This window comes from Vicia villosa, linkage group LG4 (genome assembly GCF_029867415.1).
Source record: "Vicia villosa cultivar HV-30 ecotype Madison, WI linkage group LG4, Vvil1.0, whole genome shotgun sequence".
NCBI classification, from domain to species: Eukaryota; Viridiplantae; Streptophyta; class Magnoliopsida; order Fabales; family Fabaceae; genus Vicia; species Vicia villosa.
In genome coordinates this window covers 178,916,180-178,940,977 of record NC_081183.1, presented here as the reverse complement: position 1 = coordinate 178,940,977, position 24,798 = coordinate 178,916,180, and the positions used below count along the sequence as shown (strand labels likewise).

At 31.3% G+C, this 24,798-nt stretch overlaps 1 protein-coding gene and 1 long non-coding RNA gene across 13 annotated transcripts; both read left to right on the top strand.

The window, feature by feature from the left end:
• The first annotated feature begins 5,796 nt into the window (after positions 1-5,796).
• LOC131596175 (uncharacterized) lies at positions 5,797-9,314 on the top strand. Of its 12 annotated transcripts, XR_009282175.1 has the most exons (5): positions 5,802-6,078; positions 6,161-6,207; positions 6,432-7,340; positions 7,677-8,275; positions 8,557-9,312. It is a non-coding gene; the product is annotated as an uncharacterized LOC131596175 (long non-coding RNA). The 12 variants fall into 12 exon arrangements; XR_009282169.1 differs by having other exon boundaries at positions 5,797-6,078; positions 6,161-7,340; positions 8,557-9,313; XR_009282173.1 differs by having other exon boundaries at positions 5,804-6,189; positions 8,557-9,311.
• Positions 9,315-22,215: 12,901 nt separating this feature from the next.
• On the top strand, positions 22,216-23,732 carry LOC131596169 (spermidine hydroxycinnamoyl transferase-like). Its single transcript, XM_058868754.1, has one exon. The coding sequence runs from the start codon at positions 22,290-22,292 to the stop codon at positions 23,673-23,675; it is 1,386 nt and encodes a 461-aa protein (XP_058724737.1). The 5' UTR covers positions 22,216-22,289; the 3' UTR covers positions 23,676-23,732.
• The last annotated feature ends 1,066 nt before the right edge of the window (positions 23,733-24,798 follow it).

Here is a 24,798-nt window from a genome sequence, read left to right as displayed (position 1 = left end):
AATGGATGCAATTATGCAATTAATTAAAATTGATTTGTTTCAAGCGGCGGTGCCATGCAGATTTGCAAACGTGTGACTTTGTTAGGAAGCGGCGCTGATCGGTTGTCGTCTTCATATCTAGTTGTCTACCATGGATGTAATGAGTGGCATTATTTAATACTATGACATAATGAAGCAAATACTTTGGTTATATTATACTCCTTCTGGTTTTATTTATAAGAAAAGATTCTCTTTTTAAATACATTGAATAAATAATGTATGTGGACAACATATTGTTTAGATACATTATTTATTCAATATATCTGAAAAAAGAATTTTTTCTTATAAATAAGATTAGAGGTAGTAATTTTTTAAAGATTAAATTATAATGTTGGTCCTCCAATTTTAATGTTTTCACGATTTTATTTCTTCTATTTTATTTTTAAACACTTTTGATTTTTCATCTTCCTTTTGGCTAAAAGAACATTTATACGTCACTTTTTTAAAATACGAAGCTCATCATCAAGTGAAAATGGGGAACCAAAAGTGAGGATGAAAGACAAAAAAACGTATTTTAAAATGTGACACATAAATGTTTTTTTGTAGTCAAAGCGAGGATGGAGAACCAAAAGTGTTTAAAAGCAAAATAGAGGAACGTGAAAATATCAAAATAGGTGAACCAAAACTGTTTAATTTTTTTTTTTTAAGTTATAGGATGTTTTTAATTTTTAAATAACTAAAATAAATATATTTTTATTTTTTTCTTTTAAAACAAATTCTTATTTTTTTTTTTAATTTTACTTCCTATAGATTAATTTGAAGTTGAACAAATCGAACAAGATCTCTACAAAATTAAATAAATCATAAAAATTGAATAAAATTTTTATAGAGATAAAAACATAACTATTATTTTATATATTCTATATTTTCTTTTATATTAAAATTTAAGTTATATTTTTAAAATATAATTTATCCCATTAACTCTCACTTATTTTTAAAACCAAACTCTCACCCTTTAAAATTCTATAAATATAAAACTTTATATCTATATATATATATATATATATATATATATATATATATATATATATATATATATATATATATATATATATATATATATATATATATATATATATATATATATAAATTCTCCATTTCTAATCATAATATTAATGTAATTTTTAAATGTTTTTTTTGGGTACAAAAGAGATCTTAAAGGCCCTCTCTTAGGATGCAAATTCAAGAACCCTAAGAAAGTTAATAAAAGTTCTAAAATTACAAGACAAATAAAATTATGCTAAGAAAATAAAAGATAAAGATAAACTTGATTTCTTTGATTGATACTCTAAAATGTGTCAAAGACATACATATATAATGCTCCTAATGAATAAATAATTAAAAGCCCAAAAGCTATTAAAAACCCAAAAGCTATTAGGAATATTCTAGAGAATATAATAACATCTAATACATCAAAATACTAATAAAACTAATAATGAATTATTCTATCAAGTTCCCTATCATTACCAACCTCTTCAAAAACAACCTTGTCCTCAAGGTTGTAAAACTTTATTACTGCATAATTTTCATGGATTCCATTGCTTGATGTGATGAGATTTTCTTAATGTGACACCCAAAATTAGACCTGAACTCCAATGTTGAAGGTGGGCAAAAGAATTTGAAAAGTGTTTACAAATAGTTGTCTGCCTTGCCAACATTAGCATGTTTGAGTTTGTGCAAACAACAACAAATTTACGATCCTTGTGTAATTGACAATTATGATCTTTAACCTTATAAGAAATCAACCCCGCACAGCCTCCACAGTAGCTTCACCACCATGTTTACCCTCATTTGTAAAGAGTGACTTAATTGTGGAACAACAAAGTTGTCTTATAGAATCATTGCTGGAGCTTATGTTTCTGACAGTCGCCTCCAACAAGGTTTCACGATAGTTGAAATGGGGATTTGATTCAAGCAAAGAAAAAATACAGCGAACTGCGACAAGCTGAAATAAAGGCTGCTTTTCTAACGCAAGTAAGCCTTGTATGCAGAGAGGAGAGTTGATTCATAATGTAGTACGAAGGTGACAAGGATGGTGGGAAACCACATCCCGCATTCAAATGTTATAGCTTTTGCAGTGAAAATATTGTCACCAGTGATCATTTCGACATTCACACCAACATGTTGGCTAGCTTCCACCGCGGTCTTCACCGCCGAACGACACAGATCCTTAATACCAACAAGTCCTAACAATGTTAAACCATTTTCTTTTATCACTATCTTACTATTTTCTTCTTCATCTCCTAGCTCTTGAACTTCAACTTCAGCATACACGAAAGCGATACAACAAAGACTACTAGCTACCAAAACTTGAATAATGCTTTCAAATTTTGGCACGGTTTTAATATCAAGATGTTTCACAATACCATAAGCATCATAGTATTTTGAACACATTCTTAGAACCATCTCTGCTCTAAACATTCACAATAGATTCCTGATCAGCCTCAGAGTAATCCAACTCTATAGCAGCAAAAATAGGACTCTCAAATAGTTGACACAGGTTCGCCTCAAGTGGTGGAGGTACCGCTGTAGCAGCGACGTCAATCCACAACACAGTCTTAAGCAAAATCTCAAGCAAAGGAGCATTAAAATTATCGAGACAATGCTTCAAATCAATCCAAAGATCACTGGAATGAGACTGGACACAAAATTTCCCAAAAATTGAATCAGTAGTACTAAGAATATCGATAATGGAAGTGTAATAGTTAACCTGAGATGCATTCTGGAGACTGGCGACGAGTTTTGGGAGAATAGTAGGCCATGCTTTAGAGAAATATTATTTATCGATGATAGCTAGGGCTTCGCTAAGTTGAGACTGGATTCTGGGAGAAGCAGCGAGCATGAGAGGAACGAATAGGTCATAGTCAGGGGCGGTTTCGTGGAGGTGGAAGAGAGCTACGGGAGATGATTCCGGAGCATCGCCGGATTCATCAGTTTCCTGAGCACATGTGATATCTGATTCGATGACAGGGAGAAGATTCTCATTGAAGGAAGGCTTGATTTTGACAGCTATGGAAGAAAAGTTGGACCTAGGAACCAAGGAATCGTCGAACCTGTTGACAACGGAGGAGAGAGCGACGCGATGAACATTCGATGCCTTTTGAATCTTCGAAAAATCCAAGGAATCATCGTCACGCATCGACCAAAGTTCTTTCTCTAAATTGTGGTTGGAGGAGGAAAGGCTCCAATCGGATAAGAATCCACCTTCAATGAAAATTGCTTCTCTAGCGACTGAACCTCCTTTGCGGAAATTAGGGTTTCCAGTGCTGCTTATGCTATTTTTGTATCTTCCTCTATCGCTTCCTCTTCTACTTCGACAACCCATTTTGTTGCTTCAATTAAACAATCCCGGTTGTGCTTTGTTATTGGAACGTGATTTGTTGTCAATCAATGGGGATTTTGGGAATTTTTTTGACGATTTTTTCAAACAGGGGTGAGAAATTGATTTTTTTTTTCAAAATCCCTTGTAGCCCTACAAGGATATGGATGCCTAAATTGTTGATGAGAAGGGTTGATTGATGAAATTTCTTGGTAGTGAAACTGATAGTTAGTTTTTGGATAGTGAAACTGATAGTTAGTTTCTGGCAAGTAAAATTATTGTGTGGCTTCTGGGTAATAACTATTCATAAAGGTGGACTTGGTGAGTGTTTGTTGTTGAATGAATGGTTGGTGTGAAGATAAAAGTTTGTTGTTGAATGAATGAAGGATGTGTTATTGAATAAGAGGGATATGGGTTAGGTATATGTGGTGAGTATCCATAATTTGGATAGAAGTTTGGTAATGATGATCCAACATGAGTGTAATAAGGTGTAAAAAGTTTCCATGGAAAAGATGGAAAGGATGGTGTGGTAGGAGTGGTGTCTATGGTGGAGTGGTATGAAAATGAAGGTGTATGATAAGAATAATCCTTAGGAGGATTTGAGTACATGGATGAAAGCACTAATTGTTTGGATGCAAATTCAAGAACCCTAACAAAGCTAATAAAAGCTCTAAAATTACAAGACAAACAAAACTATGCTAAGAAAATAAAAGATAAAGATAAACTTTGATTTCTTTGATTGATACTCTAAAATGTGTCAAAGACACTACATATATAATGCTCTTAATAGATAAATAACTAAAAGCCCAAAAGCTATTAAAAGCCCAAAAGCTATTAAAAATATTTTAGAGAATATAATAACATCTAATACATCAAAATACTCATAAAACTAATAATGGATTATTCTATTAAGTTCCCTATCACCTTTTAAATGTCTGTTATTAACTTTTTTTAATTCTATTTTGTATAAAAACTTGTATAGTTTGTTGAATAATTCCGACTCATTGTTGTCATCAAAATAATCATATAAAATAAAACATTGTATAATATAGAGAATGGATGGTATTATGTAATTATTAAAAAAATTAATTATAGCATATGAAAAAAAGTTAATTTAAAATTTGTCACAGACCTCATATTATGTTATGTTAAGACAACACTGAATGGATGGTATTATGCAATTATTAAAATTGCTTTGTTTGAAGCGATGGAGCCATGCAGATTTGTACAATATTTCACGATCCTCTTTCTTAATTTTTGTTATCCTTCCTCTATTTCTCTTTCTTCTTCTTTCATTTTTTTCTTTATCCTTCCTCTATTGGTTTGTCACACACTACTAGAAATACTCAATTTACCTGCGGAATTTCCTGCGGAAAATATTCCGCAGGAATACCTGCGGATTTTCCTGGGAATTTCATCCTAAAATAAAGTTTTCTGCGGATAAATAATTGGCAGAAAATTTCGCAGGAATACCTGCGGAATTTTCTGCGGAAATTATATTTCAAAGAAATTATCACACTACACTATAAAATCCGCAGGTAACTTCGCAGGAAAGTTTCCTGCGGAATTTACTGCGGATATTTATTATAACAAAATCAAACTATAATACAAAATCCACAGGTAATTCCGCAGGAAAATTTCCTGCGGATTTTGCTGCGAATATCTATTTTAATTATTATTTTTTTATTTTACTAATTTTTTTATGGTATTTTTTATTTAGTTTAATTTTAATTTTTAATCCTTATTTTTTCTATGTTAGTAATTATTTTAATAATGTATTTGAATCAATTTTTAATTTTAATTTTAATCTTAGTTTTTAATAATAGATATATTCCATAATTGTTGAAATTTTTCATTTTTAATTTTCTTAATTGCTTAAACATTTTTCATATTAGAATTGAACCTACTATGTAACTCGTATTAGACCAAAGAATTTACTGGTAGGACAATATCTTTAATTAATTTCTCTAAAATAAAAGTTATGTATAATTTATTAATTTCTCTATTTACGTCATGTTGGTCCAAAAAATCTACCAGTAGAACAATAATTTAAGTTAATCTGACTAAAATGTAATTTATGTGTATCGAACCCACATTTTTAATTATTAAATATTGAGTCAAGAATCTACCAATAAGACAAAAACTTTTAAATTATTGATTATAAAATATAAAATATAATTTTTTCTTTAAAATAAAACATTTTTTATAAAAAATTAATAGATTTAAATATTTACTAAAAATATTAATAGTATTTTATTTAAAATTTATCAAAATTTAATTGATATAAAAATTATGTAATAATTATTCACTAATAATTATTATATTATAATTATATCAGTTTGGTGTTGATTATTTTGCTTAAGTTTTGAATAAATAAAAAATAATCAAGATTTTTTTGATTTGGTTTAGTTTGTATGTTGGTATAATCAGTTTCTTTTCTTCCACTTAGACCCCTATTCTTGTTATATGGTGATGTCACGGTACATTCTTTTATAATTTTTTTTATTTAATGTTAAATTGTATATATTTTTATTTTTTGAAAGTATATGAAAGTGATACTTAAAAATGTTAAATAACATATAAATCTAAAAAAGTTAGAAAAATAGTGAAACCCTATGGAGCATTCTCATGCCACTCTCGCCTCTTCACTATCGACCGTCGCCGTCCACCGTTCTCACCGCCGTCCACCGTTCTCCCCGCCGTCCACCGTTCTCGTCACGGTTTGAATTCTCATTTCGTTCAACTTTCTCATCACAGTTCTACGATTTCACATCTTCATTTTCAGTGAAAACTTGCTCGCAGGAACCCTAATCTATTATGTCGAATCGCAGGTAGGAGATTTGAATTAGGTCAGTTGAAATCGTGTTGACATTGTAATTGTTGTTCAAAAACTAGTTTTTATGCTTCCTTTAGATATAATTTAGAGTAGATTCGGTTCATGAACTTGTTACAGAGGAATAACTGAGCATGGAAAAGTAACCTTGCTATCATATGTTATTGATTTGGTTCATGAACTGAGCTTATGAAAGATTTATATTTATTTAGTATAAGTTTTTTTCTTTGTCATGGACAGGTTTTATTTCTAGAACTGAGGAAGATTGAAAAACTTGAAGAAGAAAATATGCTTCAACGAATGTTTGCCGGTGGTGCCAAATGTCAATTAATGCCTTTTTGTAAACTTGAATTACATGCTAATATCGAATTTTCCGACTAGACCTAAGGGTTTGATTACTCTTGGTTTTTAATAGTTACTAATTTATTGGTGCTGCTGGTTTATATATGTAAATTGCTATTGTTTCTTGCAGAGTTTTGAGGCTTTGAATCAGCGAGCAGTGGCTGTAGTTGTCGATCCAATTCAAAGTGTTAAAGGAAAAGTGGTGATTTATGCTTTTCGATTGATCAATCCACAGACAATGATGCTCGGGCAAGAACCAAGGCAGACAACTTCCAATCTGGGGCATCTGAATAAACCATCTATTCAGGTTTTCACCGAAACCGTTTTTCATTTATGTTGACATGTCATGGACAAAGTTCGATCCTGCCGGTCTTGATCTTCTTTCGGTACACATAACTGTTTTTGAATAGGTGCCTAAATTACTTAACTCTTTTATTCATCTACTGAAAGTTTATTTATTATGCCTGCTGTTGTGTTGGACAGAGAATGCTTTGCCTGTACCCAAATGGCAGGATTTCAGCTAATGAAACTCTTAACCATCCATATCTTCAATTTTGACCGCCCAAGGGCCTATTCTCTCTTTCTTTCTTTCTACTTTTAACAGAACAATCTTATAGAATCTTTGTCTTAAACACCTGGTTCTCGTGCCGGTGTTGGACTTACTGGACTCACTGTCGCTGAACACTTCCGTGATGCTGAAGGACATGATGTGCTTCTTTTCATCAACAACATTTTCCGCTTTACTCAAGTATGGACAACTTATCCTGGGACCAGAAGTTGGAAGAAGCAAAGAAGGACGACAAGATTGTAAGTTTCACTTTTACCCTTTTTTAAATATTTAGCGGGACAATAAAACCGATGGCCTTATTCCATTTTGGTAAGTTGTTTGCTGGGATGAATCATTAAAACTTTGCCACAATTAAAATTTTTAAATTGGTTTTGGACTCCATAAAGCTTTCTGAATAATTAGAATTTTCAAACTACTCAATTTCTTGTCCCTATTATACAACTTTATAGGTTAAATGTTGCATTATTTTCCTTTTTGACATCTCAATTTCTCTTTGACAATAATCTTAATGCATGCTTAATTCAGAGAAGTGACTGAAATTGTGTGCTAACTGCATGACCTTTTATGCTTGGCAGTATTCAAGATTACATGTTCTATGAAAGTGTTTGCCTCCTACTTCGGGCCAAGTGGTTCAAGCCTTTAGCTGTTGAAGAGCGTCCAGTTGTTGAAGAAGATATCTATGAGATAGAAGACTATTATTATCAGTATGAAGAAGCTGATGATGATCTAGATGACAATGAGGCTTACTATGGTGCTTCAGCAAATGTCCGGCTTGGCAACCGTAGATGGGGAGACAACAGTTTTGTAAGGGTTGGGCGTCAAGAAGCTCGGCCGGTCCATCAACCAAGCTTCCAGGATTCAGGAGAGGGGAAGAAAGGTGGAGTTACCGAACATAAATGGAGAAACGACGGTGGTCGTTTTCAATGGTGTGGTGGTCGCGTCGGCTGAGGAGCGCATTGATACTTGTTGCAGCGGCGTGATGCACTTCGGAGGAAATTTCCAGCAGTTTTCTGGCGGTCGAAAAACGTGAATCTCCTCTTCCCTTTTGATGGAATCTCAACTGTTTCAACATCAATAGTTCCTCTGTGATGGAAAAACGGTTTTTCAATTTCACTCTCACTGTGTCGTTGTTTCTCTCTACTGCTACCTTAAACTTTGCATCTCTCAACTAAAGGTAATCCCTTCCATCCATCTCTTCTTCATCGATCTGATATCCTCAAACCTATAACTCTTTGTATTTTGATGTTATCAAAATTTGTAACATGAATCAGTAATTCATCTCTCAAAATTTGTGCTTTTTTTTGGGGGTTTTCTTTATTTGGGGTTTATTATTAATTCATATTGTTGGGTTGATGCTAATGTAATCCCATTTCATTTGCTCAATTGTTAAGTTGGATAATGTAAAGGCTTTAATTTTATTTGATATTAACTACTTTACACCTTATAATTTTACAGATGTTGAAAGCAATGTTAAAGAATGGCCCATGGTCAATCAATTAAAGACATGATAAAAGTGAAGAAAATTGAGGTATTACTTGCTCTGAACCATCCATGAGTCTTTTGGTATTCAAAAGGCAGATCCATCATTGAATCAAAGTTGTAACAGTAAGATGAGTTTTGCATGTTATGGTGGTGGTGGTCTTTATTGGGGCCATGGCTTGATTTAATAATTATAATTTGTGATTTTTTTTTGGTGTGGTGATGGTCTTTATTATTTATGTTGTATGTTTGTTTGAATTGTATATATTGAAGAGGACATTCGATCGTTTCATGGAGTTCGTTGTTCACTTTAGTTCATGCATGCTTGTTTAGATTTCGTTTTAAGCTTCGATTCGCTACAATTGTTTTTGAGGTATAAACTCTGCCACTTCAATCCTTTCTGTTTAGTTTATTTTTTATTTATTTTTTTGCTTTGTTATTTGCTTTAAGTTCAACGTTGTTCTAGCTTTTAGGGCATAGGAATTATTTTTACTGAATAATTTGATGAATGATTGCTTGTTTAGGTTCTAATTAGTAGCTGATTATTGTAAAATCAATTTTGAAAAGAGCTTCAAATGTTTGTACATTCTAATTTTGAATATAGAATTTATTTTTTCATTCTTTGTGTGTAGCTGATGATTGAGGATTGTAAAATTCTTGATCCTTAAGATTTTGCTATAACTAGAAATAGGAAAATATTAATTATAATGATTAGGAAAATATTAATTATAGTGTATGGGATTCAAACTAAGAAGTTTCTGTTTAGAAATCCGATAATTAATTGAAAGTGTAACTTGAGAAGCTTTGTATCTTGATTTTGTATGATAATGTAATACATTGCATATAATAGTAGATAGATAGTTTTGCTGATTAAAATGGATATTTATTGTTAAATATTGCTTCAGATTGTATTAATATTCACGCCAGAAATCAATGATGCAAAGACCCAAGAGCTTGGTTTTATGAGTCATTTATAGTAATGTTTCAAAATTTTAATAAATTATTTTTTTTAATTTGATAGAAAGTACCTGCGGATTTACCTGCGGGTTTTTCCTGCGGATTTACCTGCGGAAAATTTCCTGCGGATTTAGCTGCGGAATTACCTGCGGAACTTCCTGCCGAAAATATTACCCACGAAGGTTTTAGCTGGGGACAAGAAACCGCAGGTAAATCCGCAGGAAACGTGTTTCCTGCGGAAATTTAGCTAAAATCCGCAAGTAAATCCGCAGGAAAACAGAGTATTTCTAGTAGTGACATTTCATTGCTGAGTGGCCTCAGCTAGCACGGGGAGAGCATTTAAAAAGGGTTCTGTTTCTTGATAGAAACATCTTACATGATAAGGAACCATGCAATGGTGTTAGTGAGTGGAAGTTTGATAAACTTCCACTTTTGTTAGAAAATTCAGATAGTAATGATGAAGAAAGAAAGAAAAAACAACGGTTGCTATAATCCAAGTAAGTAAAGCACAAATTGAAAGGTTGAGAAAAATAGCGAATTAGAGTTGGAATAAATCCAATAATGAACAAAGTTACACAAGATATGTAACAATAACTAGTCATATTTGAAAAATTTTTCTTTACCCACCTTCCTATGGGGTCACCCTCAGCGAAAAGCCCATTTTACCCCGCTTCGAAAATACATTTTCGAAATATTTTTTTTTTCAAAAGTTTTCTAGACTTCGGAAGTGAATTTCCGAAAAAAATTCCAAAATTTGAAATTTTGACTAATTCGGAGATGCATCTCCGAAACAACAAAAAATATCTAAAAAAATCCCAAAAATTAATTTTAGGATATTAATTAATTCACATATCATAAATTTGATATAATTTATGAGTAATGAATAATAATAATTATATATTTTGATATAATTTATGAGTTATGAATAATAGTTATTATATATTTCTATCCTGATTCATATTTTAAAATTTAAAATAATTTTAATTAAAAAATTAAAATAATTTCACTTACAAAATAAGTTATAACTTTTTATTTATATATTTATAATAATTGTTATATATTTATAAAAAAAATAAAAAAATGAGTGTTTTAATTTATATATTTATATAATAATTATAATAATTATTATATATTTATAAAATTTATTATATAATATATATTTATATATTTATATAATAATTATAAAAATTAAAAAAATGAGTGTTTTAATTTATAATAATTATTTTATATATATATATATATATTATAATAATTATTATATATTTATATATTATATATTTATATATTTCACTTAGAAAGTTAATAATTATGATTATATATTTATATATTTCTATTCTGATTCATAATTAAAAATGAGTTATAATTTTTTATTTAGTTTAAAAAAATTAAAAAAAAGATTTTGTCTTAATTTTATTTAATGAATAAATTTTATACTTAATTTTATATAATTCAAAATTTACTTATGAAATTAAGATGTTTTTGATTTATATAAGTTAGTAAAATAATTTTTAACTTTAGAAAATTTTAATTCGCCTTAATTTTATTGATTTACCTTCATTTTATTGATTCACTTTCATTTTATACCTATTCATTGTATTGATTCACATTGATTTTAATTTTTTAATAATTATTGAATTATTTCGGAAGTGTATATCCGAAACATTCGAAGACCAATTTGGTCTTGGAATATTTCGGATATGCATCTTCGAAAACACCCCCTCTCCCAAAAAGGGGGTGTTTTCGGAAATGCATCTCCGAAAACTCAAAAAAGGGGGTGTTTTCGGAAATGCATCTCCGAAAACACCTTTTTTTCGTGGTTTCGGAAGTACATTTCCGAAAACACTTTTTTTTTCAATAAAAGTACGTTTTCGGAAATGTATTTCTGAAATAAGGGGTATTTTGGTAAATTCGCCAGAGGTGGGTAAGAAGGTTAGGAGGTGGGTAAAGAAATTTTCTATTTGAAAGAGTGCATGTAAAGCTAGAGGAATTAAATTTGAACAACCAACCGCGTTTGGTGTCGTTGTTGATTTCAAAAGTTGTGTGAAACCTAGTTTACCTAAAAAGTATTTCGGAAATGCGACAGTGAATGTAGTGGCTACTAGTCTTACAGGTGATTTGATGTCCAAGCCATTAGGATATGTTGGAAATTATAAAATAATAATTACCATAGTGTGTTCTAATGTGACAAAAAATGGGAATAGATTTTTGGTTGTTGCATAAATTTGTTTTTTGAATTCAAATTTACAACATTTCATGAAGGGGTGCCTTGTGTCATTATAGGTGAACCATTGCAATATATGGTGAAAAGGTGTTGCTTCATCAAGAGTTGCAAACTTATGAAACAACACATGCATGACCTATAAATATACATTTATGAATCCAAAATGAAACAGCACAAAAATTATAAATCCTCTTTCAGACACTCTTCCTTGCATTCGAGTTTTTCGTCAGTCTTATGCAAACTCGACAAAAGGCTGAATTATATGGGATATTCCTGCGTTCCAACTCTAAGACATATTGAGAGTGCTTGAAATACTTATAAGGAAAGTGAATCTATTCACGATTCAGCCTGGATTTTTTTGATCTTTCTGATATTTCTATAACAATCTTATAATTATTTTTCTTTAATGACAAGAGGCTTCTGTTTCAAGCATCAAAGGATGAATTGTTGTGCTGCGGACACATTTTGTACACAAGGTTAATCATTATTATGAGTCCAGAAAGTTCGTCAATGATTGTTAAAAAACAACTCGAATTTAGGATAAGTTAGAGAGTCCAAAATGCTAAGGATCTAGAAGCGAACAAAATTGCTTTTCGACTTATTTCTCTTGTGTATAAGGAAATAGTGAGAGATTTGTTCGTAAGATTCCCATTACTCTTTAAGTGGAAGATGGTACTAAGAGTTACAAGGAATAACTTCAAAGGGCTCATTCTTTTGGCATGATGTTATCCAAGACGAAATAGATTTGAGTATGTTAAGTCATGACCCATTGGATACAAGTGTTTGTTTAGAAGGAAATATCATAGTGATGGTATACTAAAAACCTATAAGGATAAATTAGTAAACAAGGGTTTTAGAAAAAAGGAACGTACTTCAACACATATGCGCCACTAAAAAGGATGTCAAAACGACATTCCTAAGTGGAGATCTCAATGAGGAGATTTACACAAAAAAACCAGAAGGTTATGTGCTTCTTGGTAATGAACAAAAGGTGTGTAAGCTTATCAAATCTTTGTATAGATTGAAACAAGCACCAAAACAATGACATCAAATGTTTGATTCTATCATTGCAAGATTCACAAATTAAAAGGGAGACACACAACTTAGGGGGAGAATTTTCAATCTTATCAAAACAAGAATTCAAAGAGTTTGTCATCATCAAAAAGGGGGAGATTATGAAGAATATATCTTATATATAGTTTTGATGATGAAGACAAAGGTTATCAAAGAAGAAAAGAATCAAAAGTATCATTCACATCAGTGATGAAGTTGACCAAGAAGGTTGAACATAAAAGTTCAAGTGAAATTTGAGAGAAGTGAATATAACTAAGGTATTAATTGCAATTCATACTATACTATTTTGAATTGCTCATAATTTCATCTCTCACTTCATCTAAAAACCTTCTTGCATCATCATACATGATTATCTAAAAAATATTTCTTCATCTAATTCTTATGACAAGTGTTTTATACACAAAGTTGTGTGAGAATATTATGACTTTCTTGTCTCCATGTTGATTATATGCTAATCATTATCAACGAGTTAAATGAAACTTTAGAAACAAAGAGGTTTTTAGATTCGAAATTCAAGATGAAAATATCTTGAAATGATAGACACCATTTTGGATCAAAGTAAAGCAAAAATAGTGGGGATTATGAACTTAGTCAAATACACTTTGTTGAGAAAGCTCTTGATAAGTTCAAACTGCCATGTTTCAAGAAACTGAATATTCAATTCGATCTTAGTGTCAAAATGATGATGGAAGAGTTGTGGCTATATTAGAATTTGCAAGTGCAATTGGTTCTCTAATGTAATGTACTAGACCTGACATATTATTTGTACTTAGTAAATGAGTAGATTTACTAGCAATCCAAATGGTGAGCATTGGAAGACCACCTCAAGGATTTTTATTATCTTTTAAAACCAAAATCTTGATATTCGTTTTGGTAGGTTTCCTACCATGTTAGAAGGATATACCAATATGAGTTGTATATCGAGTGTTGGAGATCATAAATTTACAACTGAGTGGATATTCACTAATTGGAGGTGCGATTTCTTGGAAGAGCAGGAAACAAACATGCATCACTCTCTTGACCATGGAGCCATGGTGTGCGGATCTCTCTTCCACTGGTCAAAGAAGTTAAATGGTTGAGGGACCTTCTGTCGGAAGTTCCATTGGCTAAATACAGTGTTTCAAAGGTGTTAACACAATGTGTTAGCTATAGTCAAGCCAATTCAGCCAGAGAATTTCGATAAGTGTAAAATGGAAAGTCTAGGCACATAGGCCTTAGACATTCGTGAGAAAATTGATTAAAGATGTAATCATTTACTCGCATATATACGATCGATCTATAATTTGGGAAGTTCATTTACTAAGCCACTGGCCAGAGACTTAGTAAAACCAACCTCGAGAGGTATGGGGTTGAAATTCCTTGAGTAAGAGTTCCGACAGCGGCGGCAACCCAATCTTACGTTAACAGAACATTAACCTCAAGATTTTCAATGGGTAACAAAAAGTCGTTGATTTGGATAATTGTCGAACATTTCATGATACTGTTGACCTTAAAACGAGGGTTGAGTTTTATTTTAAAACTCTTAATGAAGTTCAATACTGAGGGTACGTGTCTCGTGGAAAAGGACACAACATGAACTTCACCTATGTGAATTTCGAGATGGTGCCGTCTCAAAGTGAGAGTTGGAGTTTCTCTCATGAAAAATTCATGAAACAGGATAGCATATGGCCATAAATAAGTGTTAAGCAAGATATGTAGAGGAAGAACCTTTAAAGAGTGTGTGTAAGGTAACGCCAGTCTAATCACATGGATTAATGGTTTAAAAGCATTGCTACCTAATATTCCGATTAAACTTTGCGTTATTCTCACTAAGGTTAAGTTTTAAATCAAAAGATACCTAACTATATTAACACTCTTTATATTTTTATTTTTGGAATGAGTTTTTTTCATTATTAGAACAAGTGGGGGATTGTTGGAAATTATAAAATAATAATTACCATAGTGTGTTCTAATGTGACAAAATGGGAATAGATTTTTGGTTGTTGCATAAATTTGAATTCAAATTTACAATATTTCATGAAGGGGTGCCTTGTGTCATTATTGATGAACCATTGCAATATATGGTGAAAAAGTGTTGTTTCATTAAGAGTTGCAAACTTATGAAACAACACATGCATGGCCTATAAATACACATTTATGAATCTAAAATGAAACAACACAAAAATTATAAATCCTCTTTCAGACACTCTTCCTTGCGTTCGAGTTTTTCGTCGGTCTTACGCAAACTCGATAAAAGGCTGAATTATCCTGGGTATTCCTACGTTCCAACAGACATATTGAGAGTGCTTGAAATACTTATAAGAAAAGTGACTCCATTCACGATTCAACCTGGATCCTTTTGATATTTCCGATATTTCTAACAGGATATGCTTCGAGTAGGATAAAGGAAGCAATTGACAAGGTGAATGATGAGTATGTGAGATTGACGTTAACTGATTATCTTAAGAGAGACTATGATGCGCGGTTACACCGTACCATTTTATCGGAATCCTAATTTAGGAGCAGTTAGTTGGATGATGTTTTCATTTGCGAACTTCGATTTTAAATGGGGAAATGAGCTTTATGTGATGCCGAGAATACATACTATGCTTGAAGGAGAAATATGCATTATTCCTAGTTCTCATGTTGATGGGTCTTTGGTGTATTATATTTGTTAGCAAGAGGTCTATATGGATGCCTTTAAAAGACATTTTTATGTCTTTGGTGTATTATATTTGTTTGCAAGAGGTCTATATGGATGCCTTTAAAAGACATTTTTATGAAGGTTTTGAGTTGAAAACTCTCTCAAAGTTGTAAACCAAATGTATTTATTTGCTTTATTTTCCCTTTTCTTCTTGTTATTGTATGTGTTTAGAATATAACTAGTAGTCTTTGTATTATTAGTTATTATAAGAGCCATCATAAATTTAGTTGAATTTAACTCTTATAGCAAGTTCTTGAATGATATTTTGTAGTAAGCATTTGTTATGTATTGACATTAATTTAAATATTTTCACATTATAAAGGCAACAATATCAGTTAAAAACAATATTGAGAGAGTAGTACATATTTGATTTTTATTTATTTATTTTTATCTATGATTAAAAGAAACACGAGAAACAAGATTGCATCGTTTAGGTGATTCTGAGCCACCATCCATACATATGCTATTGTGTATAGTTTATGTGTGAGACTGAGAGATGCAACACCGAATCCTATAAAAAATTATTTTTCTTCTCGTTATTACATATACTCTATTACCTTTTTATTACTTGTGCTCAAAAGGGAACACGTTTAGGGTATCTAGGATGGAGTTATTCTATACTTCCTCCACCCCACAATAAATGACTCAGTACGCCATTTTATACAGATTAAGAAAAGTGTAAAAAAGTAAGAGAGATAATATTATTTTTATTATAGTACCCTTATTATATATTGAAAATGGTGAATTTTTTAATAATTAGAAGGTAGAATTGGGAAAAATGTATTGGAAATTGAAATGTGTCATTCATTTTGGGACACCATTTTATTTCAAATAGATCAGTTATTGTGGGACGGAGGGAGTAAAGTTTAACACTTAAAAAAATATTTATGTTTGACTTATTAATATTAAAAAAATATTTATGTTTGAAAAATTTATATCTACATAAATAAAAGTAAATATTATTATGGAAATTGAATACTAAAATCTATAATTCAAGGTGATTTAACTCAACTAACAAATATAAATTACTTATTAATATTAAAAAAATATTTATGTTTGAAAAATTTATATCTACATAAATAAAAGTAAATATTATTATGGAAATTAAATACTAAAATCTATAATTCAAGGTGATTTAACTCAACTAACAAATATAAATTAAATTATGAATTTAATGGATATGCATTCACAGTGTAAAATAGTTTTATACTGCCATATAATAAAATATCATCAATCTTTCATGTCATTTAAATTTTTTTAAATAAAAAAATTATTTAATAACACAATATCATCAATCTTTCATGTCATTTAAATTTTTTTAAATAAAAAAATGATTTAATAACAGTGTCAGTGCATCACCCTTTTTTCTTTTCTTTTTAAAAAATAAAAACTTTCCTTGAAGTCATTTGCGAACAAAAACCCAACTTCACTCGTCTGAAGCAAGAAAGCTTTAACCTACCTTTGACATGCAAATGCAAGGTAGGTCTAGATACTTTGAAGTCTTCCATGGACCATCTATTCAAAACCTGTTAAAGAGTTATGGAAATATACATTTGTTGTTAATGATGGTTGCTCCATTGAGTCTAGTGTTTATGGTATTCCCCTCATCATTACTTCATATTCCATATCTCCAAAGCTATTGGTTGTCCTATAACGGGATGTACTGTTGAACAGTATCACAACACGTATATCTTTGTCGAATCGCTTAAATAGATTCATGACACCTCCTGATCTGGTTGTGTACCATCGCATCCTGAAAACCTCATTCCTAATGCAAAAGTTTGGTTTAATCTTCTGGTGACCAACTTTCATCCAAGAGCATGGGCCAAAAAATATTTTGACTTATGATGATTGACTATTCATCTATTTCATGTTACATAATGTCATAGTCAACTTACCCCTATCCATTTTCAATTATCTGAAGGACTCTATTGTTGTCTCCAGGACTCAGCATGAGTGCTTCATCCCTTATGGAATAATTCTAAGTGAGCTCTTCTACATGGATGAGATGATTGGACTCATTAGAAGGCTTGGTTCGGTAGGGATCTTCATGTGTGAACACTATAAATTCCTTGAACCAAAGGATGTATAGGGGAATAGGTCTTATGTGTTTTGTGGATGAATGAGGTGTTTTGTTGTTGTTGTTAGTGATTCTTTGCGTCCTCTCTTTTATTTCCTCCAAAATGAATTAATGAAATGTTTATTTGCTTCACAGCTTGTTATTTCATTATTTTATTATTTTAGTGTTTTATTGTTATGGAACAAATATGCTAAATATCACAAATAATTATTTCCAGAAACAATCTCAAACATTTAAAGCAACTTTTGCACCTATCAGATTGAACCGTGATGTTATTTTTAAAACATAAGTATCTTAACTCCTACATTTAAATGAAATATTTTGTTATTAAGTCTTTTTTATTTCTGAAAAACGGGAGAAAAAGAATGATTTTGATAGTATCTATTCTCAGAATCTCAATGCCAAACATGATATAAAATGATTTGGCTACTAACCATTGTTTGATGTTTGATTCAGAAACTTTGCAAAAGTTCACTAGTTTTCGTAGACGTGTTATTTGGCAAGCTATCAGAAGATCATAATCTGGTATAAGGCCATCTGGCATCAGATGATCCAAGAAATTGGCGTCAGAAGACGAGATCAAGATATAGGCGTCAGGAGACGTGAGCAAGATCAAGATGCATAGAAGAAGCTCTGATGAGTTAAAGCATCTGGATGAAAAGTATTCATTTGTTAGAAGTTGTGAAATTTCTAAAACAAATCTTGTTAGAACAAGTTTATAAACTCTTATATTCTACTTTTCTTCAAAGAAGTTATTTATACTTTGACACTGTGATGTGTTCAGAATTTATAAGCTCTATGAGAAAATATATTGTTAACCTAGGCTCTACTATTCCGCACGCTCACTGTGATTCAATACATGTGTGCTCTATTATAAAGTATGTATCATAAGTTGTGAGCTGTCTGAAAATATGGTAAAATCAATCTCAGATACCTTTCACTGTTCAAAAGTTGTGAACTGTATGAAAGTAAGGTAATCATGTGTTGATAACACCTATTGTTTAGAAGTTGTGAACTTTCTGAAAGTATCGTGATTTGACTCTAACACTTCAGAAGTTAGGAACTTTCGCGAAGCAGATCAAGGGTAATCTATGACTAATAATTTTGTTCAGAAATTCAGAACTATTTGAAAGAATGTTAACGTGTGCTCTGGCAACGTTTTTTATGTACGAAGCTGTTCATAATTCATGGATTGTCTGAACGTTATTGTAACCAAGGTTCTAAAGGACCAAATTCTGATACTTTAGAAGTTGAGAAATTTCTGAAAGTGTAGTAAGTCTGCTCTCTTTCTGTTATTGATTCATAGGCTCTGAACCTTCGGAAGACATGTTCAAAAGACGTGTTTTAAAAATATGGTGTAAAACATGTTCTAAAACATGGTCAGAAGACATGGTTAGAAGACATATTCTAAGACATGGTCTAAGATATAGTCAGAAGACATGATCTACGACATGGTCCAAGACACTGTCAGAAGACATGGTATAAGACATGGTCAAAAGACATGGTATGTCAAGAATTGGTCCAGGTGTGTGATCAAGCTTTTGAATAACCAGTGTTATAGTTATGATGTTTGATGTGAAGCATCAAGATTGTTTTTAAAACAGTTTTTGATACTCATAGTGTTCTGATAGTACGTCAGGTTCTGAGATGAAGACCAGGAAGCTCTAGTCCGACTCTGATAAGACGTCAATGGGGAATCATTTCTTATTTATAATTTTTATGTACTTCAAAATTTATTTTGTGAGTCTAGGGCTTAGGGGGACTCTGAACAAGCATAAATTAATTTTAAAGTATTAATAGATTCAGGGGGGCTCGTTAACTTTTCTGAATTTGAATTTTATAGTGATTACCCGATATAAATTATTCTATCAAAATTTATGGTTTTGTCATCATCAAAAAGGGGGAGATTATTAGAACAATATTGGTTGTGCATCAGGCCTTAAGTTTTGATGATAACTTTATATGTTATCTTAAATAACAATTGTATAAACTCACAGTTTCTTTCTAGTGTGTGGATATTTCCTTTTAGGTTTTGACTCTAGTAAGAAGGCGTGTTACACCATCAGGTTCTGAACTCAACAGTCTGGAAGAATACTAGTGATGTGTTACAATGAAAGTCAAGATTCTGGAATGCTACTTCTGCAATGGTTCTAAGGAACGTTAGTCCAAGAGATCTTGATTGTGACTTTTCAAGAAAGCTTTTGAGGCCTTATAAAGCTTTGCTTTCGTGTCCCATATTCTGAAGATGCTAAAGATGAGGTTCTGTTAAACAAGTTCTAAAGATCTGAAGACATCTCTTCTGAAGACATCTCTTCTGAAGACCAAGAGTTGAAGACTCTGAAAACAAGGTTCTGCTGAACAAGTTATGAGGACTCAATGACATAGGCAAAGAAAATCAAGTTCTAATCATCTACAACATGTTTCAATCAACTTACATCAGAAGCCTCTAAAGACTTAGAAGATCAAGAACGACTTGCGTGTGATGGTGAACATAAAAGTTCTAACGTAAACTGTGACCTCTACTATTCTAGGATGGTGTAAGGACAATCCTATTTATACTTGTTATCTACCATTGCACCAAGACCGTTGGGGAATTTATATATGTACTTTTCATTTTCTATTTTACCCTCCAATAGATTTATCCTTCTCTATAAAGGAAGTCATTGGAAGATTTTGCAGTCAACGAATCAGTTCTACAAAACTACACCAAAGAGCTGCACAAATTTTGTTGAATTTTTTTGTATAGTTTTATATTTTAGCAAGGAGATTTTGTTCATATCTTGCTTTCAACTTGTTGTACTTAAATATTGTGTAATCTTCTTATTAGAAACATCTCTATACACACACTTGTAATCAATTTTGGTTGATAGATGCCTTGGGGGACTAAGTGTTAGTCAGAGTTCTCAAGAAGACTTTGGTTGTAGTCATAGTGGTTTCACGATAAGGATCAGCTGAACTTTTTTGGATTGTCAGCAAGGTTGATCATTAGCTTATTTGGGTTGTCTGTAATCGTTGGATTATAGTGGATTAAGTCTTTGTTGATAAGACGAAATCACCTTGGTGGGTGGAAGGGGTAACTTCGTTAATAGTGAGCCAACATAAAAGTAACTATGTCATTTATTTTTATTCATTTGTTAAGCTTGTGTTTTAAGTTGCGAAAAAAATATATTTGGTGCAACCCAAATCAAACTCCTATTTCTTGTGTTTCTCGCACCTTTACTGTGGAATTTCTCGATCATCGTCATCTTCTCCTTCTTATTGTTAGGGAAACATCCATCTTTACTAATCCCTTCAGCGCTTCTAACAAACTCTGTTGAACAAGAAGAGCTTGCATCTTCAAGCGGCGTAATCTAAAATTGTTCACATCACTGAATTTTTCAATCTCATACTTTGTTGATGGCATTTTGATTCACGCTCTCCGCACTAGTTTGTTGTAATAATCAATGTCTAGAACGAAGTAAAATTGTGAGGAACGAGAATGAGATTCTAGATCAAACACAAGAAATGTACAATTCACGAAGAGAGAGAAGAGGGAAGAAGAAGTATGTTATGCAAGATGAAAACACTCATACATGACATACATAGCTACTACATAACATAATACAATAGCTTAGACTATTGCATGCATGAACTGGCTTCGACTACAACATGCACAACAACATACTTGACTCCAACTACAGCATGCACAACTGTGTAATTGAACAGTCTTTAACTAAAACATACACTTCGACTCAGTTGAATCATAAAGTTATCTTTGTCCATAATAAATTATTATATTTATATAATAATCATAATTTTAGTAGTATAAATATGCTTTTAATTCATATAAAAATTTCTTTAAAAATATCTTAAAAAATCATTTTACTTTCTTTTATTAATTTGATATACTTTAAATTAGTAAATAATACCATCCTATTAATTCATAGATATTACAAAAGAAAAATTAAATATTCACTTTACTCAACAATTATATATTTTTTTATACAAATTCTTAGGTACCCATGATAAGTAAGTGGATACTGGTACCTTGAGTGCAAATTGATTTAAAATTTAAATTTATTTTAAAATAAAATAATTGTAAAAAATAATATGTCATTGAATACTAATATTTGATTAAACGAAGGTACTGGTATCCAACTAAATTCAAGAATACTAGAGTGTTTAAATTTTTTTAATACTATCTATTATACACATAAATCAAAACAAACTAAAAATTAAGTTTAATTCTCTCTCACGGTTTTTTTAGAGTAATTTATTGGCCAACCATTGAAATTACATGGAGAAAATATACATATTATTTACCTTGTGACAGCACGTACTGCTCTTCTTGAAACAGACAAACAAGCTGCCATATAGGACATACTCCGACCGCTTGCTAGACAGTGGAGGAAAGTGAAATGTTAGCATTTATCTTGTAAATTTTTTTTTGTTTGAAACTAGTATCACATGTGATGCATTGGAACATAGTATCGCATGTGAGTGCATTGGAAATATTTATTGGCAGTCATATATAATTTGTCTTTTATATCTATGGCGGCAGTGTTTGTCTTTTGTTTTTCATTTTCTATTTTAATCTTTTTAGAATTTTTCTCTATCTTTTCAAAATATGAAGCTCTCCAAACTCATATATAAGAAACTTTATATCTAAACTTGTAAAATCACAAACCCACTGTGATATAACCACTAAATTAAACATGTCATCCTCATCATCAATAACAGTGAAAGGTTGTTACACTGTGACACCAATGGAACCAACATGGAATGGTTATTTACCATTAACCGAATTTGATCAAATTGATATCACATCATACGCTCCACTTCTTTTCTATTACCGCCCACCACGAAATTGGCTTACTCCCCCTACTAAAATTGCCGCCACTTTGAAAGAATCACTAAGCAGAGTCTTGATACATTTTTATCCATTTGCAGGTCGTTTACGATCAACAGATAATAACCGTTTTGAATTAGAATGCAATGCAAAGGGTGTTCAGTTCATTGAAGCAGCAGAATCGACCTCTTCAGCATTATCCGATCTTGGTGACTTTTCTTGTTCAAACAATTATTGTAGTTATCTTTTCCCGCAAGTTGACTACACTCTCCCAATACCAGACCGTCCTTTGCTAATAGTCCAACTCACGCATTTCAAATGTGGTGACATTAGCATTAGTTTGTTATTGTCACATGTGATTACTGATGGACAAAGTGCGACACATTTCATTGATGAGTGGGCTCGAGTAGCACGCGGAGAATCTTTAAAAAGGGTTCCGTTTCTAGATAGAAACATCTTACGTAATAAGGAACCATGCAATGGTGTAAATGAGTGGAAGTTTGCTAAACCTCCGCTTTTGTTGGAAAATTCAGAAAGTAATCTTGACGAAAGAAAGAAAAAAACAACGGTTGCTATAATCCAACTAAGCAAAGCACAAATCGAAAGGTTGAGAAAAATATCTAATGAGAGTTGGAATAAATCCAGTAATGAACGAAGTTATACAATTTATGAAACGATAACTGGTCATATTTGGAGGAGTGCATGTAAAGCTAGAGGGCTTAAAATTGACCAACCAACTGTGTTTGGTATCGTTGTTAATTTCAAAAGTCGTGTGAAACCTAGTTTACCAAAAACGTATTTCGGAAATGCGATAGTGAATGTGGTGGCTACTAGTCTTGCAGGTGATTTGATGTCTAAGCCATTAGGATATGCTTCGAGTAGGATAAAGGAAGCAATTGAGAAGGTGAATGATGAATATGTGAGATTGACGTTGACTGAGTACATTAAGAAAGACTATGATCGGACTAAGATACGTTATGACACTGTGCCGCCATTTTATCGGAATCCCAATTTAGGAGCAGTTAGTTTGATGATGTTTTCATTTGCCAACTTTGATTTTGGATGGGGGAAGGAGCTTTATGTGATTCCGGGAATACATATTATACGTGAAGGAGAAACATTCATTCTTCCTAGTTCTCAAGTTGATGGATCTTTGGTGCTTTTGATTTGTTTGCAAGAGATCTATATGAATGCCTTTAAAAGACACTTTAATGAAGGTGTTGTTGAGTTGGACTCTCTCTCAAAGTTGTAAAACAAATGTATTTCTTTTCTTTTTATCCTTTGTTCTTATGATTATGTGTTTAAAATACCAGTAGTCTCTGTAATATTTAATTATTTTAAGAGCCCTCTTAAATTCTCAATTATATATTTGTATTTCATGACAGATAACTCTTTTAGCAAGTTCTTGAATGGTATTAAGGGAAGCATTTGTTATGTATTGACATTATTTTAAGAGAAACTAGTCAGAGACCCGTGCTGTCGCACGGGTGAATTATTTATGATGTAGTATTTTTTGAATGATATGAAAAAAATATGAAATAAGAAGTTTGACCAAATTGTATATATAAAATGGAAATTAACCATTAGAAAAAAATTTATTAATAAGATTTTCATAGTCAATTTCACAACGTTTTGCAATTTCAACAATATATATTTTGAGGAAGGGTAATTTAATTATGATATTGTGTAAATAACTAAAAAAATATGTAGTAATTTAGAATCTTCAAATAATAATTATGAATATATTTGGGGGCGACCGTTGTTGAATTGTCGCAAATTTCTTTTAAGGGCAGTTGGGCCTACAACCGTCGTAAAATGTTTCATATTTTTAAAAAATTATGTCGCAACCTATATGTCGCAAAACTTTTTTTTTTCTTGTAGTGTGAGATGGAGACAAAATTAATATTTAAAAATAAAGATTTTGTCTCTTGAATTAAAATAATGATTGATTAACTAAAGTAAATATTGTCTTGTTAGTGACCCGTGAGATAAATACATTTTTCATCATGCTAATTAAATTAAAAAAATACATTATACAAATAAATCTAAAATGAATTACTTAATTAATAAATAATTATACAAAGAAAAAATTGATCCATGAGACAGAAAAAGAATAAAAAGAATTTTAACATTTGAAAAAATAAATAAAATATGTATTATGTTGATAGTGACCCGTAAACTACAACATAATATCATGTAAATTTATTTAATATTGTATCATATATATTTAAAAACATGTAAATTTAAAATGAATGATTCAATTTTAAATGAATAATAATCATAAATATGCAACTATATTATATTTTCAATTGAAATTGTACTTTATAAAGAGAAAGAGAATGAGGTAGTGTATTATGTTTTTAAAATTAAAAAAA

Bases quoted from the DNA above. Each gene is read 5' to 3' on its own strand.
- LOC131596169 (XM_058868754.1), top strand. From the start codon at position 22,290: ATGTCATCCTCATCATCAATAACAGTGAAAGGTTGTTACACTGTGACA.